The 23,562-nt window shown below is 42.5% G+C and overlaps 1 protein-coding gene across 1 annotated transcript; it reads right to left on the minus strand.

Annotated features, from left to right (window-relative positions):
* Positions 1 to 1,527: 1,527 nt before the first annotated feature.
* On the minus strand, positions 1,528 to 22,672 carry KLHDC1 (kelch domain containing 1). Its single transcript, XM_064659701.1, has 13 exons — positions 22,302 to 22,672; positions 19,783 to 19,853; positions 18,485 to 18,602; positions 17,731 to 17,849; positions 15,985 to 16,063; positions 14,964 to 15,047; positions 14,081 to 14,164; positions 9,243 to 9,301; positions 7,122 to 7,234; positions 6,626 to 6,698; positions 3,442 to 3,526; positions 2,863 to 2,915; positions 1,528 to 2,488 (listed from the first exon to the last, which is right to left on the minus strand). The coding sequence occupies exons 1-13, from the start codon at positions 22,401 to 22,403 to the stop codon at positions 2,314 to 2,316; spliced, it is 1,215 nt and encodes a 404-aa protein (XP_064515771.1). The 5' UTR covers positions 22,404 to 22,672; the 3' UTR covers positions 1,528 to 2,313.
* Positions 22,673 to 23,562: the final 890 nt, after the last annotated feature.

A 23,562-nucleotide genomic window follows, 5' to 3' on the forward strand; every position in this document is an offset into this window, starting at 1 on the left:
GGGCACCCGGGCCCTCCAAATTAACCTGGATGGGCACCCGGGCCTTCCAAAATTAACCTGGATGGGCACAGGAACCTTCCAAAATTAACCTGGATGGGCACAGGAACCTTCCAAAATTAACCTGGATGGGCACCGGGGCCTTCCAAAATTAACCTGGATGGGCACCCGGACCTTCCAAAATTAACCTGGATGGGCACCCGGACCTTCCAAAATTAACCTGGATGGGCACCCGGGCCTTCCAAAATTAACCTGGATGGGCACCTGAGCCTTCCAAAATTAACCTGGATGGGCACCCGGGCCTTCCAAAATTAACCTGGATGGGCACAGGAACCTTCCAAAATTAACCTGGAGGACACCTGAACCTTCCAAAATTAACCTGGATGGGCACAGGAACCTTCCAAAATTAACCTGGATGGGCACAGGAACCTTCCAAATTAACCTGGATGGGCACAGGAACCTTCCAAAATTAACCTGGATGGGCACCTGAACCTTCCAAAATTAACCTGGATGGGCACCTGAAGCCCCTAGAATTAACCTTGGGGATACCTGAGCCTTCCAAAATTAACCTGAATGAGCACCTGAACCTTCCAAATTAACCTGGATGGGCACAGGAACCTTCCAAAATTAACCTGGATGGACACCTGAACCTTCCAAAATTAACATAGATGGGCACAGGAACCTTCCAAAATTAACCTGGATGGATACCTGAGCCTTCCAAAATTAACCTGGATGGTCACATGAACCCCCAAAATTAACCTTGATGAGCACCTGAACCCCCCAAAATTAACGTGGGGGGGGCACCTGAGCCTTCCAAATTAACCTGGATGGGCACATGAACCCCTCGGAATCAACCTTGGGAGCACCTGAGCCTTCTAAAATTAACGTGGATGGGCACACGAACCTCCCAAATTAACCTTGATGAGCACCTGAACCCCCCAAAATTAATGTGGGGGGCACCTGAAACACCACAATTTAAGGGAGGGCTTTTGAAACCCCCAAATTAACCTTGATGGGCACCTGAACCCCCCCAGTTAACAGTGGGGAGCACCTGAATCCCCCCAAAATCAAATCTTAGGGAGCACTAAAACCTTCCAAAATTAACTCTCAGGGGCACCTGAACCCCCCCAAATTAACAGTGGGGAGCACCTGAACCCCCCAAAAATCAAATCTTAGGAAGCACCCTAATTTTGGAACCTTCCAAAATTAACCTTGATGGGTACCTGAACCCCCCAAAATTAACCTTGGGAGCACATGAACACCCCAAATTAACTGAGGGGAGGGGCACCTGAACCCCCAAAATCAAAGCTAACAGGGCACCTGAAACCCCCAAATCAAACCTTGGGGGTGGGGATTACTTTATCACTCCCCCCCAAAAAAGGAGGGAGGGAGGAGGGGAGTTTAGCACATAATGTTACAAAACCCAGTCACAAAACTTCCCTCTTTGATACAAATTTGCTTCCAAATATCCTTTCCCCAAATAATGAAGTTTTACAGACTGTAAGAACATCACAAACTTGTCAAAATGGATCTCAATTCAACTCTCTATAAAATTTTAATGACTGTGCTCCTGTTAACTAAATATTTGAAACAGAAAAATAGCCCGTACTACATTTGCTCTTTTTAAACAATAAATAAGCAACTTTTTGTGTTTGGTTTGTTTTTTTTTTAAACAAGAATGAAATATAAACTTTACACATCCAAAATACAATATACAACTTATTTCCAAAAGGACTTAGTGATGACAGAAACAGCAAAACGAGGTGATGAGCAGAAGTTTTCCTACGGACAACAGGTCACGCTGCTCGTCACAGGTTTTTCTTCAAGTTCCACGGTTCCCTTATGGATTTTCCTACTTGGAGCATGAGGTGGGGCTCCATTGTTTGAGTGGATGGTGAGAGGAGAGTCTGGTGGAATCCAACAATAAGATTTGGTGGTGCTCCCAAATTTGTTACCTTTTAAGACTGACGAGTGTGGATCTCCCCAGGCCACTGTGTCGAACTAATTTAGGTTGATGTGATAAGGCTGCAGGAAGATTTTTAGACCTAAGCCATATTTTTATCCAACTGAAAACATTTTGTATCCCCTTCCAAAAGAACAAGGTGGATGGACTGTCTCCTTAAGACCACAACAGAAATGAACAATATATACAAATGAAGTCGCATTCGTTTCCTAGGCAGAAAACAAGAGAGACTTCCCATAAAAAGGATTTCTTTCGTTCTCAAACTTCACTTAGAAACTCAGCTTAACACACAGTTGTTCTGGAACAGCAGTAACAAAACACTTGGAGGTGTCCCAGGGTCTCCCTGCCCTTGTTCATGTGGTGTTGAGTTGACTTTGTCTTTCGGTCTCGGCTTTCCTCTCCTGCCGGTGGGTCACTGCAGCCCAGAAGGTGATTTTCTTCAGCACTTCCTGCAAAAGTTTGGATGGCAGGCAGGGAATCTGGTTCCTCAAGAGAGCTGCGTTCTTCCCAATGCAGTCAAGACACAGCCTGATGAAGGAAAATGGGAAAAAAAAACCCCTTTAAGTAAATGGTCTGTAATCTGAAGACCAAGTGACAACTTATTAAAGTTGGTGTTGTGCATTAATTACAGATGTTGTGGGTGCACGTGCAGGACAATTACACACCACCAGGGATTAAACTGCTGTGGATCATCACACAGGGCATGGTTCAAATATTTACTGAGGAGGTAATTTGGTATTTTACCTGCCTGTGCAGGAGCACGTGGCTAAAATCACCCTTGGAGCAACGGGGTCTGGTGGAAGGTGTCCCTGCCCACGGCAGGGGGTGCAACTGGATCGTCCTTAAAATCCCTCCCAACCCAAACCAGTCTGGGATTCAGAGATTCTGTAACCACAACTCACCTGAGGAGGGAATAAGGTTGAGTCTGAAATATCAACAAGTCACTGCAGTGACCCTGATCAAGAGGAAAAAAAAGGAACCATTAAAATGGCAAACAGTTTGTCTCAGCAATAGTGCTGCTTTCTAGATTAATGTCACATTAATTACCACATGCATGATTTAAAGCTGATAATACCTAAATAACTATTTATGAAGCATCTGAACTACAAATCCCTTTTTATTCCATCAGTCGAGAAAGCTTCAGGTGGGGATTCCTCAGTGGTGGTTTTCAGTTACCAATTTGAGCCAACATCTTAATCTGTTTGTTGTTTGTTTTTTTTTTAATTTAAATCCCATCTATAAATACATTAATTGATGTGCTCAGAGAGGCTGTGGACTCCCCTGGATCCCTGGAAGTGTCTAAGACCAGGCTGGATGGGGCTTGGAGCAACCTGGGACAGTGGAAGGTGTCCCTGCCCATGGCAGGGGGTGGAACTGGGTGAGCTTTAAGGTCCCTCCCAACCCAAACCACTCCATGATTCCATCATTTTATATCAATTATAATTATCCTAGTGATAGGATTTATTATCCAGTTTACTGACTGTGTCCATGAAAAGCAGGTCATCTTTGCTCCCACCAAACACCATCACTTCTCCTTCTTTTCCAAGGCAGGCTGTGTGCCAGAGTCTAGAAATAAAACCATAAATGCAATTAGTGCCCAAGGAACAACATCAGTTGTGTGTTATCAGCAAGACAAAGACATTATTTCAGAAGTGTCCAGAGGTAAAAAATAGTAGCTTAAAATATATTACTCGTTAGTTTAACAATTATAAAAGGAGACAGCAATGTGACTATATGAGAATTATTTGCATACAGACTAATATATTTTGTCATTATTTGACTCTTCTGTACTCTGGTTATACAAACTTTGTCTTATTTATCACTACACTGGAAAATTTTTAGACAAAAATATAACTCTGCAAACAAAGCTTTGGCCAAAGGCAGCTTTTCTTTTCCTTTTTGAATTTTCCACTATTTCTTTGCTTCAGAAGTACAATTCTAGTGGCTTTCAGCCCGTGGGGTTCTCAGTACTGACTTGGATCCCCGAGCACTGGGAACACCAGTTATCCTATTTCAGTCTTACACTTGCCCCAAAGATTCCTGGGGATCAGTTCCTGTGGGTCAGTCACACCACATCAGGTTTTGTGTTGTGCATATAAAAATACACGACATAAAAGAGACCCCACAAAACCACAACCTGATTTTATAATCAAAGAGTCTGCAGCCACACCTTGCTAGATTTATTTTTTATTAGTTGCAGATCAAACCCTCTAATTTCTCTGCTGGTCTATCACCAGTGAATGTCACAAGATGATCCCCACAGGGCTCTGGCCCTTTAGGGCTACAGAACCAAAATAAAATGCCCCACTAAATTTTCACGCAAAAGTAAACGTTCCCACTTTCTTACTCCATTCACATCCTTAGGCTAAACTGTATCCCACTCTTTCCCTTCCTCCTACCTGTGGATAGATCTGTCTCTGCCTGATCTGCATTAGGAAAACTCTGGCCTGGACTTGGTCACGAAGAACAGTGGGAAGCCTTTCCTGCCTGGACTCTGCTGACATCCTATCTCGCAACCTGAGGCTTTTCCTACAGCCTGACAAGAGTTTCTGTCCTCCCACGGCTGCTCTAACTTATCACCTAAACATTCTGACAGAGCACGTTATTGAGATCACACACATCCTTCAGACACAGCTCTTCCAGCATGAAAACACTGGGAATCCAGGAGTTAGACAGTTCTCTGTTTTAACCCAGCATGCAAAACGTTGGCTGAAGTGCAGCTGATGGACAGAAAAGAAGAACAGTATTTTCTACCAATACAGAATCACTTGGGAAGACAATTTTTTTTTTAGAAAATACTAAAAATGAAGGTTGAAGGAAATTATTCTTTACAGAATTTAGGGAGGGAATCAAACTTGCAGAAGCACCTGGAAAAGACACTAAATGTGTGATATTCTGGGTATTATTATAAAATAACAGAAATATATATAAAAGAAGTACATGTATAAGGATTATTGCCCCTGTATTTTAAGTCGGAGGAGCAACTGAACTGACCTAAACCTTTTCCAGCTGCAGAGATCCTGCAGTAATCCTGGATACAATCATGGTACAAGGAAGTACTTCACACTCAAAGTAGTTCAATATAGACAGGCTTTTGGTGTGGTCCCTTTTATCCATGTTTCCTGGAGCCATTCCAAACCCACCTGGACGTGTTCCTGTGTCACCTGCTCCAGGTGACCCTGCCTTGGCAGGGGGGTTGGACTGGAGGATCTCCACAGGGCCCTCCCCAGCCCAGCTATTCTGTGATTCTGTGACTTCCTGAGAAAGGTTAATGAAGTTTTTGGGGGTTGTTTGATTGTTTAAGGATGGGAGGTCCTTTCCTTCAACAAAGAATTAGGTCCTCAGGGACCTAAAAAAGAATTAGGGAAAGGTCCTCAGCCTCCAACCCAAATACCACAATGCTCAGGTGGTGGAGAACCACAGGACATGTTTGGAACTGAGGGAGCTCTGAGAGTCCTGTCAGGAGGGGATCCAAAGTCTCTGCTCTCCCAGGACAGCCTGGGCTGTGTGTGCACAACAGCTCCACTTGTATCCCACCATGGGATCTGCCCTGGAATTGCCTGGAAACCACCTGGGGCTCAGGAGTCACTGGTTCCTACCATCCAGCCCCTCTGCCAAGCCAGGCACAGATGTTATTCCAGTTTTAATGCACAGGAAAGGCTGAGCTGCAGCTCCTGGGGCTGCTGCCTGTACAAACAGCACATTCTGTCCCTTCCTGGTCCTTTTCCATGATCCCCAGTGAAAATAATGACACAGGGAAGGCTTGAAACCATCCACATGTAAAGAACTGAACACACAGATACTTGGCTGCTACTGCTGTGCTTTATTTAAGGCAGCCATCAGGCCCTTCATCTATCAGCTCACTAATCATAAAAGGAAAATATTCTGTGAATTAAGGTAGTTTATTTGAGCCTGAAGCACAAAAAAGCAGAAAACTTGGTCTAGCTGTGGCTGTTATGTTTAAAAGACACCCTAGAATAGGATAAAACAGGAAGAAAGTTAAATGAGGTAAAGATATTTCAGTAGGAGAAGGCAAGGCAGGAATCATGCAAATGCCAGACCAGAATTGGATATATTTATATCGTAAAAGAATAATAGAACATGGTGCTGAAAGTTCCTGGGTGGATGCAGAGAATTAATTCCATGAAAATCTGAATATCTACTACCTACAGCAAACCAATTCAATAGTAATTCTCTCATAAAAACACATATTGCTTCAAACACTGCATTAATAAACAAGATATTTTACTTTTGAATCCTGAAAGATGCATCTACTTTTTCATGGTTCTCTATTTCTAATAATGTACCAACATTAATCAACTTTTATTATTTTCCTTGGTTATCAATTCCTCAAAGGTTTTGAGGTATTTCCTTATGTAACAATAATTTGGCTGTAGAAAACCAGGTTGGTTGGACACCCAGCTCCTTCACCACAAAAACATCTTTCAAGGCAAATGAACATCAACCACAATAAATACAGAAACTCAAAATGCTGTATCAGGCCTGCAGGAAAATAAGGCATTAAAGCAAAACTATTCAATCACACTGCGTTAATTTTCTAAAATATTCATAGAATGTCGTTCAAAAATACTGTTCAGTAATTTAAAAATCAGTTAATTTTTAAAAATGATTTAATTTCAGCACACATGGTCTGTGTTTTTGTACCTAGGCCTACTCTTAGGCAAGTGGGTGAGCTGTTTCCATCCGTTTGTTGTAATGCTGTGGATCCAGCCATCACCTACAAGGTAAGAACATGCATTAGTGCCTTTTTTTGGGGCCAAAAATTACCTTTTTTTAATTTATACAAGCAGCTCTGTGTTCTAAGAACACGTTACATTCAGGTAACAGTAACATCATCGCTACATTAACCTGCATCTTTTCACTCCTTGTAATTTAACTGAACACAAACTGCATTGAAATCTGGAATTAAAATACACTTGACTTCTTTTCTTTTGGAGAAACTGAGAAAATCACCCCCTCCCAGTGGATTTATCTACGAAACTTAAAATTATTTTCAATGATTTCATGGGCTTTTCATGAAAACAAGTTGCCTTTTCTAAAAAAAAAAAAAAAGGAACTCACAGAAGACTATCCCACTTCCTATTTCACATTTTTCACTCTGATTTGAACAGAATAGAATTATAACCTCTAAATTACTTACTTAAAGGAACATTATCAGAACTTAGTCCACCAAAAAGAAAAAGTCTGTCATCTCCTATCGGAGTCAACGTGTGCCAGGAGCGATCCTTTGGTTTCTCTCCACTGATATTAATTCTTGGTGAAACAAAGAAACAAAAAAAGACCAAATTTGCAAAGAATGCTGAAAATTAACTTGGCAGAAAATTTCTTAGTTTGTCCCAGAGTGAGCTTGGATGTTTTCCCAGTGAAAAAGCAAACAGAAAAGAGTAAATAATCAAATCAACTGCACCTACATGTAGCTGAAGAGTTAAATGTGATTAAATTTAATGAATCCTCTCCAGTCCTAGGAAAAGGGTTTTAAATGATCTGAGGATTGTGGCTTTACCTTTGATCCAAAAGCTACCACCTCTCACATTTGGTCACCCAAATTTTGAGATGTTAGTAAGAAGGTGATTTGTTAAGTACAAAACAGATGCAGGTTTATGATTGCCAAAATCTGCTCGTGTTACAAAAACACAGATTTGAAATTGGGTTTTAGTTGGGTTTGCTTGAGGTGAGAATGTGAACAGCAAAGAACCTGAGCCTATGGGATATCCCCAAAAAAACCAGTTTTGGTGTCTGTATTTCCTTTGTAGTCAGTGAAGAGAAACAGGTGCCTGAAAAGCACAACCTGGGGATTTATTTTCTGCTTCTCACCCCCAGGAAGTGCCTGTTTCCCTTCACTGGGCACAGAGGAAGCCCTGGGTGAGGAGTGGAGGCATCAGAGGAATCTCACTGCTGAATTCTCCATCTGGAAGCAAAGCCTGAAGAATGGGAGGGAATTAAACAGGGATTGCAAAAACTGTCCTGCTACATTTGGCACCCAAGCCAAGTTGCAAGTTTGAGGGCCTGCTTGGCACAACTCTTGTGTAAGAGGCTGCTAAACTTGGCCAAGGGGCAGCCTGGGCTTTGAGGGTTAAAAACAAAAAATATCAACCAGGTACTGAGGGGTGACAAAATTTTGATTTTCGTGCTGCAAAAAAACCCATCATGGTACCAGAAATAACATAATATTGGACATCCTGAGCAACAATCAGTGGAGCAAAGGGACTTCTGGGTAGTGGTAGCTAAAATAACAACTGCAACCCCCTGCTGGATGATATTCCTGATTTACTAGGTTTATATTATGCAATTCCTTAAGAAACCTGTGTAGAGTTGAATAAGAAAGGCACTTGACTGGTTAGTGGGGCTTTAAATAAAATCATTATTGCATTTGGAGCTTTTCTGTTCTTATTTTACAGTGTTTCTGTGGGGAATCATAGCACCTTTGGAGTAAAATTCTTTATATTGTGATCATTCTGTTTTTTAACACCACTGCTGATTTTAGAGTGTAACCAGAAATAACTTTTCAAACAATTTGTGCAAAGACCGACTGCAAACTGGAGTCAAAAATGTAAATACTGATTTGACATTGTCCTGAAAGATACACTGAATTTTTTTTCTCCTTTTGTGATCAGGAGATGAAATAAATAATGAATAAATATAGACCCTTTATACCTCCTGCGAGGTGCCACCACAGCAGCAGACACTGTGAAAGGGCTCTTTTTTGCCCATAACATCTTAAATCTCTTTTTTTTTCAGTCTCTCAAAGGCTCTTTGCCGAGGTGCTGGAATGGCTGGAGAGGAGGCTCCTAAATTTACAATGATCCAACACTAAATCATGGGTAAATCTTGGATCACAATAAAGAAATTACTGAGTTTTGGAAAAATGTTCAGTTTTTAGGATTTCATGGTCTTTTATGACAGAGACCCTTCCCCAATCTGTGCTGTAATTAGCCAACTACAGCTACTAAAAACAGCATTAGAGAAGACATCAGACCTGAAATTCCATATGGATAAATGCACCCATCTTGAAAATTAGGATGTTAAATCACTACATGCTGTGCTTGAAACAGCACCATCAATGCTTTGGTGCAGAACAGAAAAAGCTTAGTAACCACTATCAAATTAAATTAAATGGAAATCACAATATAGCAGCTGTTAAAATAGTCCCCAAACTCTCATTCTCCTCTTGGAAAAGCTACAGGATTAGCTCTGGATCTATTTAACAATATGGTTCAAACTGCTACATTCAGTTTTAAGTGTTAGAGGGGGGGAAACTCACCTTCCAGACCAAGTCCAAGTGTCTAAATTCAGGCAGTGCAAATCATTCATTCTGGTTTGCTGAAACAAAGAAATAAAATCCCACTTGTGTTACATTAAGCAAACAAGAAGCAAAGCATTTCAGTGAGGCCTTCCTGGGACAGAATATTACAAGTGACAATATTTTGAAGAAATCTGTACCCGTGTGCCTTAATATAAATCTGTTTTCTGTGGCAGATGAAAAGCATTTCTTCTCAAAAAACCAAAAAAAAACCAAACAAAAAACCCCAAAAAAAACCTGAACATGCAACTCTCAGGAAACTGCCTGTCAGGAATATTTCCAGTCATGCAATGGCACTATGGGGCCAATTTTAGCTTTTCACAGTGAAGAACTGTGTGATATTTATTCAGTTCCTGCAAATGTATTTAACTTTCATCCACAGAATTCATGGGAGGTAAATGCACAAGGTGTTTTACTCTCACAGAGTTGCCTCATGTTATTTTTCTTTATGTTCTGATCAGAACTCTGTATCCTCCTGCCTTACTCCTTGGAATATCCTGGTAGTGCTCAGTGCATCCCACAAAAAGTCCATCACGTCTGTGGTTTTCTCTCTTGCCCTTTCACAAAGTTACTACCAGCAATGACAAGGTTTTAGGACCCTTTAGCACTTGCCACAAACACAATAAAGTGGGAAATCAGTGCACTTTCCTGTCTGCCTGTGATGTGAGATGGAATAGTGACTGACTGCCTTAGGGCTGGGGGAGAAGACAAAAAGAATTTCCCTGCTTTAGATTATTTTCAACGACTCACAATACACTCCACTGACACCTGCAATTCCCCTGGGTGCTACAAAAAAGATCTGGGAAGTAGGGAAATGTATCTTGCCTTACCTTCCAACTCCTTTTCTCCTAGGGTAGTCCATAGATCTATTAGAATAAGCCTTTCTCCAGCTGGCAGATCCTTTGAGGCAGAAACTAGGCTGGTCATGTAAGTCAGAACAGGAGTAGTTTTACCCCTGAGAACTCAGCCAGGGAGTGAGTGTGAGAGACTTCCAAAGCTGTCCATCAGAGCTATGGGAAGTCTCTCAGGGGATTTCAGGAAACAGTAAGGTTTTCAGGATAGCTACGGCCTCCTCTGACCAAGTACTTTGCTGTCCTGGAGAAGGGAATCCTGGGAACCACAATCCTGGGATGCCTTCAGGGAGGGCACCAGGCTACAGAAAAGCAGAACGTGAGGGTTTGGGGCATTGCCTGAGAACCTTTATCCCTCAAAAGGGTTGAATGTTAACGACCAAGTGTGGTCCAGCTGACAGCCAGTGGAACAGATCTGTCTTCCATGACAAGTCTATCCAGTTTCCTGCTCCTTCTGGTGGCTATGAAGGAGATGAGGAACAAATTATCCAAGCAGAAAGCAAAATGCAGTTGGTATCTTCTGTGCACAACTTGGGGCGGGGTGGGCAAAACCCAACGTTCTGGCCTCTACCACTGAAAAGATTTAATCATCTTGGAACAACACAATTTGATAGGAAGGGCATCTATCAGAGAAAGGGAAGAAAGTTGCTGTTATGTTGGAAATTTAGGTTTCAAGAAGATCCTGTTCAAGACCTCCTCGCTGACTTTCCTTTCCTAGGCATTAGGCAGAAGATGGAGAAGTTTCCAGCTTCCTGGTCCCTGGGAAATCAATGTATTATAATCTTTACATTCTCATGATTCAACAGCTCGACAGATCCACAATTACATCAACCTCCTCTGGAATTCAAACCACCATCAGCTGGACAGTTCTGTCCAAGATTCAGTCCTTTATCAAAGCCTTTCTACCCAACCCTTATGTGGGAGACTGGAAAGCACACAGGTTTATAGCATCACCACTTGCCATACACAGTTTTCTTGCAGTTTCTCATGTATTTCTAACAATATTTAATCATTCTGACAATCCTAAAATGATTCTTAACTGGCTTTAAAGCACCAAGCCTCCTAAGAGGGTTTGCATTTCCCTTGGAGCTACAAGGACTCCTGAGACATTCTGCTTATCTCTGGTGTGTTCATTTATTTGCAGCCCAGTAAACATTAACCAGGACCTGCTTTGTCTCAGGATTAACTTTCCAGCACGATGAAAGGCATTAAGGGTGACATTATTCTCAGCTCACTGCTCTTACAGTAAATTCTGCACCTCTCCATTCTGGAATTACAACCAAACAGCTCCAATCTTTGCCAAGAGAAGGACTGCAGCTCGATGGATCTTCAGGGACAGGAAATATAAACATGCTTACATTAAGGCATCAGATGTGTGAAGAGCTGCTGGAAAGACTTAGGTTTGTTACCTCGTTCTTTACATGAAAATTTTCCACTTAAATCAAACACAAGACTTGCATCAACTTTTGGACTAACTCTCCTTCCTTCCCACTTTCTCCCATTTCTGTTTTTCCAGGGGCTTACCTGAAGGAACAGAGTCCACATAACACTTCTGAGCCTGCTTTCAAATGATTCCTGGTACAATTGATTTTGATCATCATCATCATCATCTTCTTTTACCAGTTCTAGCTCCAACTTTGGAAAAAGGTGCCCTTTCCTCCCAGAAAGATGAATAGGAGAAGCCTCATGACACTTCCTGGCCCTTTCTGGTTCCTTGTAGAGCCTTTTCCCTGGGAAGATTTGTATTATGGTGAACTAGAAGGAGAAGGAGGAGCAGAGCAACCCCATATTTGCTCCTTAATTTATGGAGAAAAGCAAGACTTCATCCTTTGGGGAGGAGTTACTCCTGTTGTCAGGAAATGTAGTGGGGTTTTGATGTCTTTAGCTTTCTTGTTTCATGACTTACATTAATTCCTCAAGCCCCACGGGATGTTCCCAAACCTTTCTACGTTTCCTTCCATTTATTTCTAGGATAGAAAGTGAATCAATAACAATTACTAAGGTGAAAATTACACTGACTGCTCTCCTACAGAATTAAATACAGCTTTCCACAGTTCCACTCTGACACGGTTCCCAAGTGGTTTCACTGAAATTCAGCCTGTTTTTAAGGAAGCTGATGCTACATGAGGAAGAGAAAAACCTTTTCAGATCAGAGCCTTCTGAATCCTGTGGTCAGACAGAGTTAAACAGAAGCCCGAGGGCAAATCCTCGGAGGGCAGATCTAATCATGCACCAGCACAGTGGAGAAATGACAGGTGAGCTCCAGCTAAATAACAATAATTCCACTTGCAGAGGCTGCATGAAATCCCAGCTGGAGTTCCAGAGCAGTTCTGTTGCAACAGGCCCAGTGCAGCAACCCTGAGCTGAGCACAGAGCCCTCAGTGCTGTCCTGGCTCTGGGGTGAAGAGCTCAGCCCTTGCTGAGGGAACGAGGCTCTGGAGGCCAAGGAAGTGACCAGGAATAAATGGGAGGGCAGAAGGTCCTGAGCTGCACATTTAGTTCTTCACATCTGGGTTTCTTTCCCTCCCAGGCCTGTGGGCTCCTTAAATGAGGAGCAGGATTTGGCTGTGGTTCAGTTCCCAGCAGACAGGGAAGAGCAATTCCATGGCAGAGGCACAGGGCTCTCCCTCAGCCCGGCATGGACAACCCTGACACACGAGGTTTGGTCATTTTTCAATCTCTTCCAGTATTTCTTTATTTCCTTAAGTTATTTGCAAACCAAGTTTGACCAAACCCACAGCTCTGGAAGCTGCTGTGTGCAGCTCTCTTAGACAGAGGTGGGGCTTGATCCCAAAAATCCTGAGCCTGTGTCAAAGGCCACATAATGGCAAAGAACAAACAGGATCCATTTTGGTTACTTTCTTTCCTGATTGATCTGAAAAGGTGCTTGGAAAAAAATCTTTTCTGCAGCCTGTAGGAGGAAATTCAAACTGGAAACTGGCTGGACATGTGTGACATTTCTACAGGAGTAGAAACCATTGGTAACAGAACTGCAGACATGCCCTGGGAACAACACTGTGGCAGGAAAAACAGGGAATAGGGAACAAAGGGCAATTTTACACTGCTCTGTTTGCCAGTTCTTGGGATACAGGGGTTAGTTTATGGCAGCTTTCCAAGATGAAGTTGGCATATGCTCACTGCAGGCCATTCCCAAACAGCTAATTCCTTCTCTTCTACCAAAGCCACAGCACTGGGGGCTCTCAAAAGCTTCTTCACTGTTACTTTTCAGAGGAGCAGAGACAGAAAACATCCAGTCTCATCCTCCAGCTGAGCAGGATTAAAGGCTCCAAATCAGCTGTAGTTAAGAGAGCTAAAACATTAAAAACCACAAGAGTACACAGCAGCTTAAACTGGGAGGCTTTTTACTTGCCTTACAGGATCTGTTTCTTACATTAAAGCTTCAGCAGAGAAGAACTGAAGAGAAAAATCTCCTCTGACCAGTACTAGAGAAATTAAATGTGTTGCTGAGAGGTTTAATATCTCCTTGCTTACCATGTTGGCTTCATGTTTTTTTAGGTACAGATAACCAGGGAGATGATTCTTATAACTTTAAGTTGAAAAGAGTCAGCCACAATCCAGCCCTAATTTAAATATGCACTGACTGCATCCTCTTTGACTGTTACCTCTTCCAGACATCTGTATTTCTGTCACTTATGTGCAAAAAATGACAGAAGGTTAAATTATAAAGCCAACTCATCTCTTATTTACCAGACAGTCACCTGTTTTTTCCCTTTTGGGGACTATGTGTGCTTCATCATTAATATTACAGGCAGAAAGACTCTTCTTTTTGCAGAGGGTGATGGCAAGCAGCATCCTGAATTCAGAGCCCTTAACATCCAGGTTAGGCCAAGACATTTTGGATTTTTTTTCCCTGTTATAAAGTGATTTTTGATAAAAAAAAACAACAGCCAAGAAAATAATATTAGTGCCAAGAAAATGTTCCATTACCAGCACTCGTCCTCCAAAGATGTAACCTTTGTTTCCCAGCACAGCACACGTGTGAGCTGCTCGAGGCTGAGGTGGATCTCCACCCTGAAAGAGCCAAAACAAGGTCCTTCAGAACATCAGCAAAACTCCTGGACAGCTTTATTTTTCCAAGGTGAAAAAACCACCAGGAACTGGCACTAAAAGCCCTGGAAATCACACCTTAAAATTCGATGTTATAACCACGTGCCCTGCGTAAATCAGAAATAAAGAGCAAAAGTGGCTTTTACTTTGCAATGGTAATTTTCTTTTTTTTTCCTTTTTTTTGCATTTAGTTTATAGGAATTTTAGCACATCTTGTAAAGAGCATAAAATACTGTCAGACACTCTTTACAATATACAACTTACTAGTAAGTTCTTATGTAAATTTATCTGGATTTTATGAACCTTTATGGAATATTTTAATACAATGTCAATAGTTCTGGAATATCCCAGTGCCTTTCCAGTTATGGCTCACCAACAGCAATTTTACATTCCCAACAGTTGTATTAAAGCTGGGACACAAAGCTTTATCTCAGAACTATCCCCCAGATACACAATGCTCCATCACCTTCTAATGTACCCGGATTTCTAACACCTCTCTGAAATTTAGGGGAATTTTTGCATCAGAACCAGACTGTGGAACAAACACCAGCCTAAAAACACCCCATGGGGAAAAAAAAATTCATGTCAGTTGTGAATGTCCCACATTCCAGAGGCATTGAGTGTCCAGTTTAATGTGATAAGCCTGAGCAATATTAAGCATCTTCAAATTACTTTTCCCAGCCCCAATTTCTAGAGCACAGTAACTATTGAAAACACACTGAAATCACAGCTGTGTCAAGAGATGAGACTGAAGAACACTCACCCTGATTGCTGGTTGAGACCAAGTCTGTGTGGTTGTATCAAACACATGAACATCATTGTGCCACCCCCAGAATATCTGTCCTTCCTAAAAAAAAAAAAAAAATCAAAAAAAGTTTAAAAACCAAAAATAAGTATATTTTATTTTAAAAACTTTGGGCTTCTTGAAGGACACAAACCCAGAAGTGATCTGTCAGACCAGAAAATAAACTAAACCACAGAATTTTCTTTTAAAAAATACATTAATATTTTTAATGCAGCTGCTCAGGTCTAGTTGAAGGTCATCAGCACCCAGGGATGTTAAGGTTGATGACACCTGAAAATGGGTTTTATGCTCCAACATCACTCACTGCACAGGACAAATTTTACCTTCTGATTTTTATTGTAACACACTGAGAAATAACTAATTGTACAAAGTAATTTCTGTAATTCAGTCTTTAACATTTGATGTCAGGATCTGCATTCCCTTTAACACATATTTATTTCTTATTAATTCCTGTCACTAAATACTCTGATCAGTCTCCTTCTTTCTATTAACTGTAACAAATTATTATGGGAAAGTTTTGTAATATATTTGTAACTATTACAAAAAATGACATAATGCCTAATGCAGGCATCTTTCTGGATAACAAATTAAATAAATTAACTAAGATTATATGTCAGTTAGACTTGGGAAGCTATAAATTCCCTAATGTCACTTCTAAGAAATAAAAGTCTTAAATTTTCTGGGGGTTTCAGCTTTAAAATATGTCTTCAGAATAAAACAGGGCTTTGTTCCAGTATTTTGTTTCATTGCACTCAAAGCCCAGCACCGAGGACTCGGAATATGTGAAGCACCCATTGCTCCCAACATGCAATATCTGGAATTTCAGATCTTGGAAGGTTCCAATTTGCATTCCTGCTGATGCCATAAATAGAACAGAAAATCAGACACATTTTCATACCCATTGAGTACAGCACAAAGGAGCTTTTTTCCCGACAATCAGAAAGGGACAAATCACTTGGAATTGTGACAAATCCCTTACCCAAAATGCATCGTGGACATCGAAGCAGTCACTCAGCTCATTGTGCTTCCTACAGCCATAGCCACCAAAATATATTAGCCTGAAAGAACAACAAAATAAGTTCATTTAGCAAACAGCTTTCAAATGGGTGAGCTGTAATAATTAGTTTCAAATTTCGGGTTACCTACTGCAGTTATTATAATAATAATATAAACAACTGAAAATATTTCCTATTGCACCTGATTATGGAAACCTTAACCCTCAAGAAGCCTGACAGAATTCCACACAAGGAAACAGGTTCAGGACAAGGTTCAAGAGGTTCAAGTCTCTGTTCCTCTCTCCAAAAGCTTATTAATCAGTGATATTTTCAGGCACGAGTCTCAAAATGACAAACAACACATAAGACAGGGAAATTCCTCGTTCTGCTCGGATCCCTGCCCTTCTCCAGGGAGATTCCCATGCTCCTGCTGTATTTGTTGGCCTCCTGTGTACACCTTTTGGCAAGAACTGTTCCCAAGGTTCACCCCACTGACCTTGCCTGGGGAGACAAAAAGCCTTTCTCTGCTTTAAAATGAGATTTTGCGACTGAGCACTACGGAACAAATCACATTGCAAGGATCGTTACACACCTCCCAGCCCAATATTCCACCCATGAACTGGCCATCCACAAGCAAAGCTTCCTAAAGTTTGGCTGAACTTCAACCTTTTGAGGCCATTTGCTCTAGTTGTCAGTGATCTTAGGAGAAGGCAATTTAGGAAATGATGGGATGCTGAAGCTCATTCCAGACTGACCATTCCTAGGGAAACAGAGTTACTGACAGCATTGTGCAACACGACATCCCCACCTGCAAACTCACAGCTCGTGACATTTTAATGCTTAGCTCTCCCCAGATATTTTCTTTAAATGAAAAGGTTCCCCTCTGCCACCTAAAACAAGTGATTTTCTCACTAGGCAGATTTCAGGATGCTCTGGATAACTTCATTTAGTTTTCAATAATCTTGTGTTAACAGCTAAGGAGTTGTTCAAACACCTGTAATTTCCCCAATTAGAATTGTAAAACCAAGAGACAGTACCCAGAGGCATCACGGACAACATCTTTAGATGGGGAGTCCACAAACAGAAAAATCACTTGCATTTGAAAATGTTCACTGTAAATCATATCCCTACTTGTTTATAACAACTTCAGTAACAAACTGCTGACCAGGTACTGCCTTGTGACCACTTATGCCACAATATCCAGGCATTTTCCATAACAAGCACAAAATCTGGAGTATTTATTTCTAGCCAATTATTTTTTTCCTTAACACACACAAATATCTAGGCTGACTTAGTTCTTACAAAAATGAACTTGATCCCTGAAATGCCTTTGCAACTGTCAGCTTTTAAACCCCTTGAAAACACATTAAATATCTTTTATTGCAGGTAATAATTACACTGATGGATATAATAAAAAAGTAATTTTATACTGATTTTTAATGTGTTAAATGTTAATGTGTTAAAATTAAATAATAGAGGCATAATGATTTTTTACCTGAACCCTCAAAGCATTCCACAAACTTCCCCTAAACTTCCCACCCCTCTCCTAAAGTGGGGTTTTACTTACCATTAATTCTCATATGTGAGAAAACTCTGGTAGCAAGTTGTTACACAAAATCCCACAGCAACTCTAAGAATTAGAGTTTTTTGAATCCCAAACCTGTGTGTTCTTCACTTTATAGCCCTTCCTCTCTGCAGTTAACACACATTAAATATTCTTAACGTGTTACCTGTCCTTATAGACCCAGCAGGAAAGTTTGTCACGGGGGGTAGGAGGTTGACCTTTAAAATTTGTGATTTTTTTCCATCTGTAGGTTCCGGTTTTTGTTCTCAAATTAACATAGTAGAGCTTAAAAGAAGAAAAAAAAAAAGTACAATGTTTTCAGTATAAAGGATATCAACAGAAAGAAGAACCCACCTCCCTCAAAATACATTAGTTTGGATTAAAAAAAAAAAAAGGAACTGGCAGTGGAGTTTACAATATGTAGCAACACTCAGGAAGAGGCAAATACATCACAAAAACACAGCTAAAATGTAAGAATTGGCAACAAGTTTTCCTGCCTGATGAGAGGCTCCATTTTACTTCTTTTCTAGTCAGGAGTGAACTCTGACTTCATTCTCATTAAATGATAAAACAACCAATTTCATCTACTCTGCTGATTCGGCCTTCAGTTACAAGGACAACTGGTAGCTCTGTTTTAACTTTAATTATTACCTGATTATACAAGGTAATTGCTGTCAGAGAGCAAAAATAAGAGTGATATTCTGACATTAGTTTCATTTATGGTTGCCAAAGTATTTTTTAAAAAAAAACCATTGGGAGAGCACAGGCAGTTCTCAGAAATAAGTACAGAAATTTTTGCAAAAACGAAGTTTTCCCTCAAATTTCCCCTTGATTCAAATGCAAAGTACACCACAGAAAGAGCAAGGTCAGCATTAGCACTCACTCAAATACAGTGTTACAGGAAAAAATGAATACAATACCCGATTACTGTATCCTTTATCATCAAATCCCCCAAAAATGTACAGCTTCCCATTGATGCTGGCCCCACAGCTCCCTGACATGGAAGTGGGCAGCTCCCCTTCCATCAGGTGCATTGTCCTGCAATTTAAAAAAAAAAACACATTAAGACCTTGCAAAGCCACCAAAATTTAACAATTCCCAAACCAGATTTATTAATAATATTTAGACTTCAAGCTAAAAATACAGCTTGGGTCATGACCACTAGAAACTGCTGATGAAGTCAGGCTCCTGTGGTGCAAGAGAACTTCCAGGTGAATACTGTGTGTGTTCATTTTTAGGAAGGTGAAATTCATGTTAAAAGAGCTTTAGCAGAGCTGCAACATTGATTATTCAAATTAGGGAAATACTGTTAAGTCCAAAACCTCCTGAAACGAGCCCATGGCACTGCTGTTATTTTTCAAACTGAAAACTGAGGCAGAAGCAGAAATACTTCTCCATTCCTGCTCCCCCATCCCTGCTGTTCCTGTGCCCTGCACTCTCAGCTGCACATGGACAACGGTGTGTGCTGGGAACTCAGGGAGATCCTGGTTATAAATATAACCCTGAAAAAACAAAAGTTATATTTAACCCAGAGCGTTTCCCTGATCCAAGTTCCCGTGTGAGCACAAACAGCTGTACTGGGACATCACAGGGAAAACAAGGCAGTGTGAGGGGGCTTTAGCACAGGGAACAGGGAGCCATGGATTTCAGGGAAAAAAGGGGAAAAACAAGGCAAAAAAGGGGGGGGGGGAAAGGAAAAAAAGGGAGGAAGGGGAAAAAAAAGAGAGAAGGAGGAAAAGGAGCAAGAAGGGGGCAAAAGAAAAAAGGGGAGAAGAGAAAAAAGGGGAAGGTCTGAGTTATTTCTGAGTTGCATCACATTGTGCAATGAAGTAATGACAAAAAATATATATAACTGTAAATAGATTAAGAACCCAAGTATCCAGTGCTCAACTGTTCATTCCAACATAGAAGTTTGTGTCTGAAGAACTGAGCCAAAATAAACTCCCAAACAAATGCACCTGTTTCAACAGAGCCTTCAGCCAACCATTCCAAACATTCCCTGGAACATAATAATTAGACTTTAGGAATGAATGTGTTTCCTGGAGTTAATTTGCAAGCATATAGGCCTGTTCTTCAGTCTTTACATTAAACATCTGCTATTTAAACTCAGGGAACATGGCCAGTAACTCATGTCACTGAAGCCTTTTCACTGCAGCTAATTGTCATCTATGCAAAGATCAACTTTATATATTAATTAAATATAAATTATGGAACTTGCCATAACCCACTGTCCATTTCATAGATCCAGAGCTCATCATTGGGCAGATAAACTTCATTCTCTTCAATTGACTGAAATGGAAGAGAAAATGGGCAAATGTTAAATCAATAATGCCTTACACACCATACATTTTAAGAAGAAATGCCAAATCACGTTACTTAGCAACACAGAGTAATCTTAAGGAAATAATCTACCAGAGCATAAGTCATTAATGCTCTGATCATCCCAATTTTAACACTAATTTATTTTAAAAATAACGAACTTAATTCCTCACGACCACTTAATAAAGGCACAGATTGACCAACTTAATGTTTTGCCAGAAAAGATGTGTGACAACATAAACCAGATTTGGAGGTCCTGGATTAAAACTCATTATCTTTTGTTTTGGGAGATACTTTTAATTAGGAGGCAATTCTTGGCATAACAGAGAAGTGTAGAATAAAAAACAGAATATAAAAAGTGGAACTGAAAGGCACCAAAGGTTACTTGCAGTGGCTGAAAGAAGGAACTTGAAAGGACAAAATCTCAAATATAAAGGAGAAAATTAATTTCTCTGTGTACAAAAACAAAGACTCCTCAACAGAGGTCATTAACAAAGAAAAAACAACTTAGGAAAGAACGATGAGGAAGAACAACAAACAGGAGAAGGAAGCCCAAAAGCATTCAGTGCTCATGCTGAGTAACAACTACACCATTAATTATTGCCTTGACATCAGAAAGAAATTAAAGACTGGGAGGGAATAAGCAGCCAGAGCCAGTAAATAAACAAATAAATCAAAACTGGATCAAAATTAAAGGAATGTGAAGAAGTTACATACAAAACTGAATTTTAATTCTCAACATTTGGTTACTGATATCGATCACTTGCCTTCAAATGACACTTTATTATGACTTTCTGAGTTTGAAAGGTGCCAACCAGGCAGGTACATCCTATTTTTGGCATGTTTACCCTGCCAGTTCCCTTTCCTTGGGAAGGCTCTGCTGTTCCACACTCCTGGCAGCTTCTGCAACGTGCAGAAGTTGACTCAATTTAATCTGGGTATGTCAGAGGTCGAGCATTTGCTCCAGAACCAGCTCTGAGCAAATGCACTGATGCCAAAAATAAGTTTGCTGGGCAGCAGTGCACCAAACAACACGTTAAAAATGATTTAGCTGTGTAAAGTGCTGCTTAAAGAGCAAGGATTTTCACAATATTCTCAACAAAATACATGTAATATTACTAAAAACATTTGCAAATTTTATCTGCTAAACTTAACACACACATTGTCTGTTTTCAATGTGCCACAAACCCACAATTTTTTACAAGAAAACCTTTGAAAACATTGTGCTCACCAGTCCACCCTCAGTTTTAAAGACCAGAGCACAGAAAACTAACAAGGATTACCAGTGATTTAAGTGATATATAGTTATTCAGAGTATTACAGAGTTTAAATCCAGGAGCTCCCAACTAGAATTCTTTGCTTGAGTATGGCAGGACAAGCTTTGCACATTTGAAAGTTGCCCACGAAAAATACAGGTAGAATATTAAATATGTTAATAGAAATACAGTTTCCACCTGAGCAAGACAATAACACAAAGCACAGGTATTTTCACATTTTATGGCCAACGTGCACAGACACTGTAGATAAAATGAGGTGGCTGTATTTAATGTATTTAATTCACAGCTCTCATTAGGGTGAGTTCACGGAGCTAAAAGATAAGGATTTACTTATGTCAGAACCAGAACTGATCTTCCAACGAAAAACAAATAAAATTTGTGGGGGTTTTTTGCCGGACACCAGCTCGAGGTGACCAGCGGTGCTTTCTGAGGGAGGAAACCACGCTGTGCACACACCACAACTACTAATAAACAAACACATTGCGGGGACTCGGGAACAAGAACGCGAATTACACACTGGAAAAAAAACACCCGCCACAAATTACAGCCGTCACCCCCCTGAGGGACACGGGAGTCACCCTCAGAGCGCCGGGAGGGGAGGCAAACCGGCTCCACCGGCCCTTCCCCGCACGTGGCGGGTGACGGGGGCGGCTGAAGGCGGGGGAAGGAGGAGGCTGCCCACGGACAGCGGGCGCGGGGAGAAGGGGACGCGCGGAGCGGAGGGACGGGACGGCCCGAGCAGCCCCCGCGCCTCCCGCCCGTCCCCTCAGCGCCTCCCGCCCGTCCCCTCAGCGCCTCCCGCCCGTCCCCTCAGCGCCTCCCGCCCGTCCCCTCAGCGCCTCCCGCCCGTCCCCCCCGCGCCTCCCGCCCGTCCCCTCAGCGCCTCCCGCCCGTCCCCTCAGCGCCTCCCGCCCGTCCCCCCCGCGCCTCCCGCCCGTCCCCTCCGCGCCTCCCGCCCGTCCCCCCCGCGCCTCCCGCCGCCGCTCGAACGCCGCGCGGCCGCCGCGGCCAATCAGCGCCCGCCGAGCGCTGAGGGGCGGCGGGGGGACCCCCCCGTCCCCTGCCCCGCCCGGGGCTCCCGGAGCCGCTGCCCCGCTCCCCCCGCCCGGCCCCCGCTGCCCGCGCCCCCCGCCCGCCTTACCACGTATCCCCCCCACACGTAGAGAAAGTTCCCGTCCACCACGGCGCAGTGGCCGCTGCGCTCCTCGGCCACGCAGAACTGCTCCGCGGGGTCCGCCGCCATCTTAGGGGAGGAGGGCGAGGAGGAGGAGGAGGACGAGGAGGAGGAGGAGAAGGAAGGGGAGGAAGCGGCCCGGCTGCCTCACGGCTCGGCTGCCTCACGGCTCGCGTCCCGCCACCGCCTCCTCCGGGAGAGGCTGCGGCTCCGGCGCCGGTCGCTCCCCTCAGGCGGACGGGAAGCGAGGAGGGTCCAAAGTGTGGGGCGGCACCCGCCGCTCAACCCCGCCGCGGGTCCGGAGCGGGGCGGGCGGCGAGCGCGGCGCTGCCCCTGCCCTGGGCATCGGGGACCGTGTGAGGGCTAGGGCTTAATAAAGCCTCCGGGAGGATGTGAGTAAAGACCACGAGAGGAGGAAAAAGGCAGCGAGAATAGGAGGGCTAAACATAAACCCGGAGTAAGAAGGGAAAGAAGAGCTGGATCTCAGCGTGAGTCAGGACAAGGGGGGGGGATGGCTTCGCACCGACGGAGAGTAGGGTTAGATGGAATACTGGGAAGGAGTTTTTGGCTGTAAGGGTGGGGAGGCCCTGGCACAGGTTGCCCAGAGAAGCTGTGGCTGCCCCTGGATCCCTGGAAGTGTCCAAGGGCAGGTTGTTCGGGGCTTGGAGCAACTTGGGATAGTGGGAGAGGGTGGAATGGGATGAGTTTTTACATCCCTTCCAACCCAAACCATTCCAGGATTCTGTAATAAGACAACCACAGCAGAACTCCCTGTCTCTCTGAAGGTGTGACACTCTTGCTGGAAATAGCACCTATGAAATAGTAGCTGTTATTAATGAAACAGTTGTACAGTACTTCAGACGCTGCCCATCCAGTTCTTAACGCTGTTACATCCACAACCCAGTGAATTCCTGCTGAACTGTGGAATTAATGGAATCCAAAATAAAACAGGTACAGTGCTTCAGAAAGAGGAGTAGAGTCGAGCTTGCGAGAAATTACTTCTTTAGCATCTTGTAAAAGGGCACCAAAACATTATTGTAAAGATCTTCTTGTGGAAGTGGGGTATATACTGCCTCAGTTGGATCTAGGAGGGAAGACTAAACTGATAATATTAATCACACAATCATAAAATGTCCTGAGTTGGAAGGGACCCACAAAGATCATTGAACCCAACCCTCAGCCCTGCACAGGCCCATCCCCAAGAGTCCCCCCCTGTGCCCCAGAGGAT

The sequence above is a fragment of the Pseudopipra pipra genome, chromosome 6 (assembly GCF_036250125.1).
Source record: "Pseudopipra pipra isolate bDixPip1 chromosome 6, bDixPip1.hap1, whole genome shotgun sequence".
NCBI lineage: Eukaryota > Metazoa > Chordata > Aves > Passeriformes > Pipridae > Pseudopipra > Pseudopipra pipra.

Bases quoted from the DNA above. Each gene is read 5' to 3' on its own strand.
- KLHDC1 (XM_064659701.1), bottom strand. From the start codon at position 22,403: ATGGCGGCGGACCCCGCGGAGCAGTTCTGCGTGGCCGAGGAGCGCAGC. The intron at 19,854-22,301 runs GTAAGGCGGGCG...CTTCCATTTCAG, and splicing joins ACGTGTGGGGGGGATACGTG to TCAATTGAAGAGAATGAAGT. The intron at 9,302-14,080 runs GTAATGGAACAT...TCTTTGTTTCAG, and splicing joins TCTTTGGAGGACGAGTGCTG to CAAACCAGAATGAATGATTT.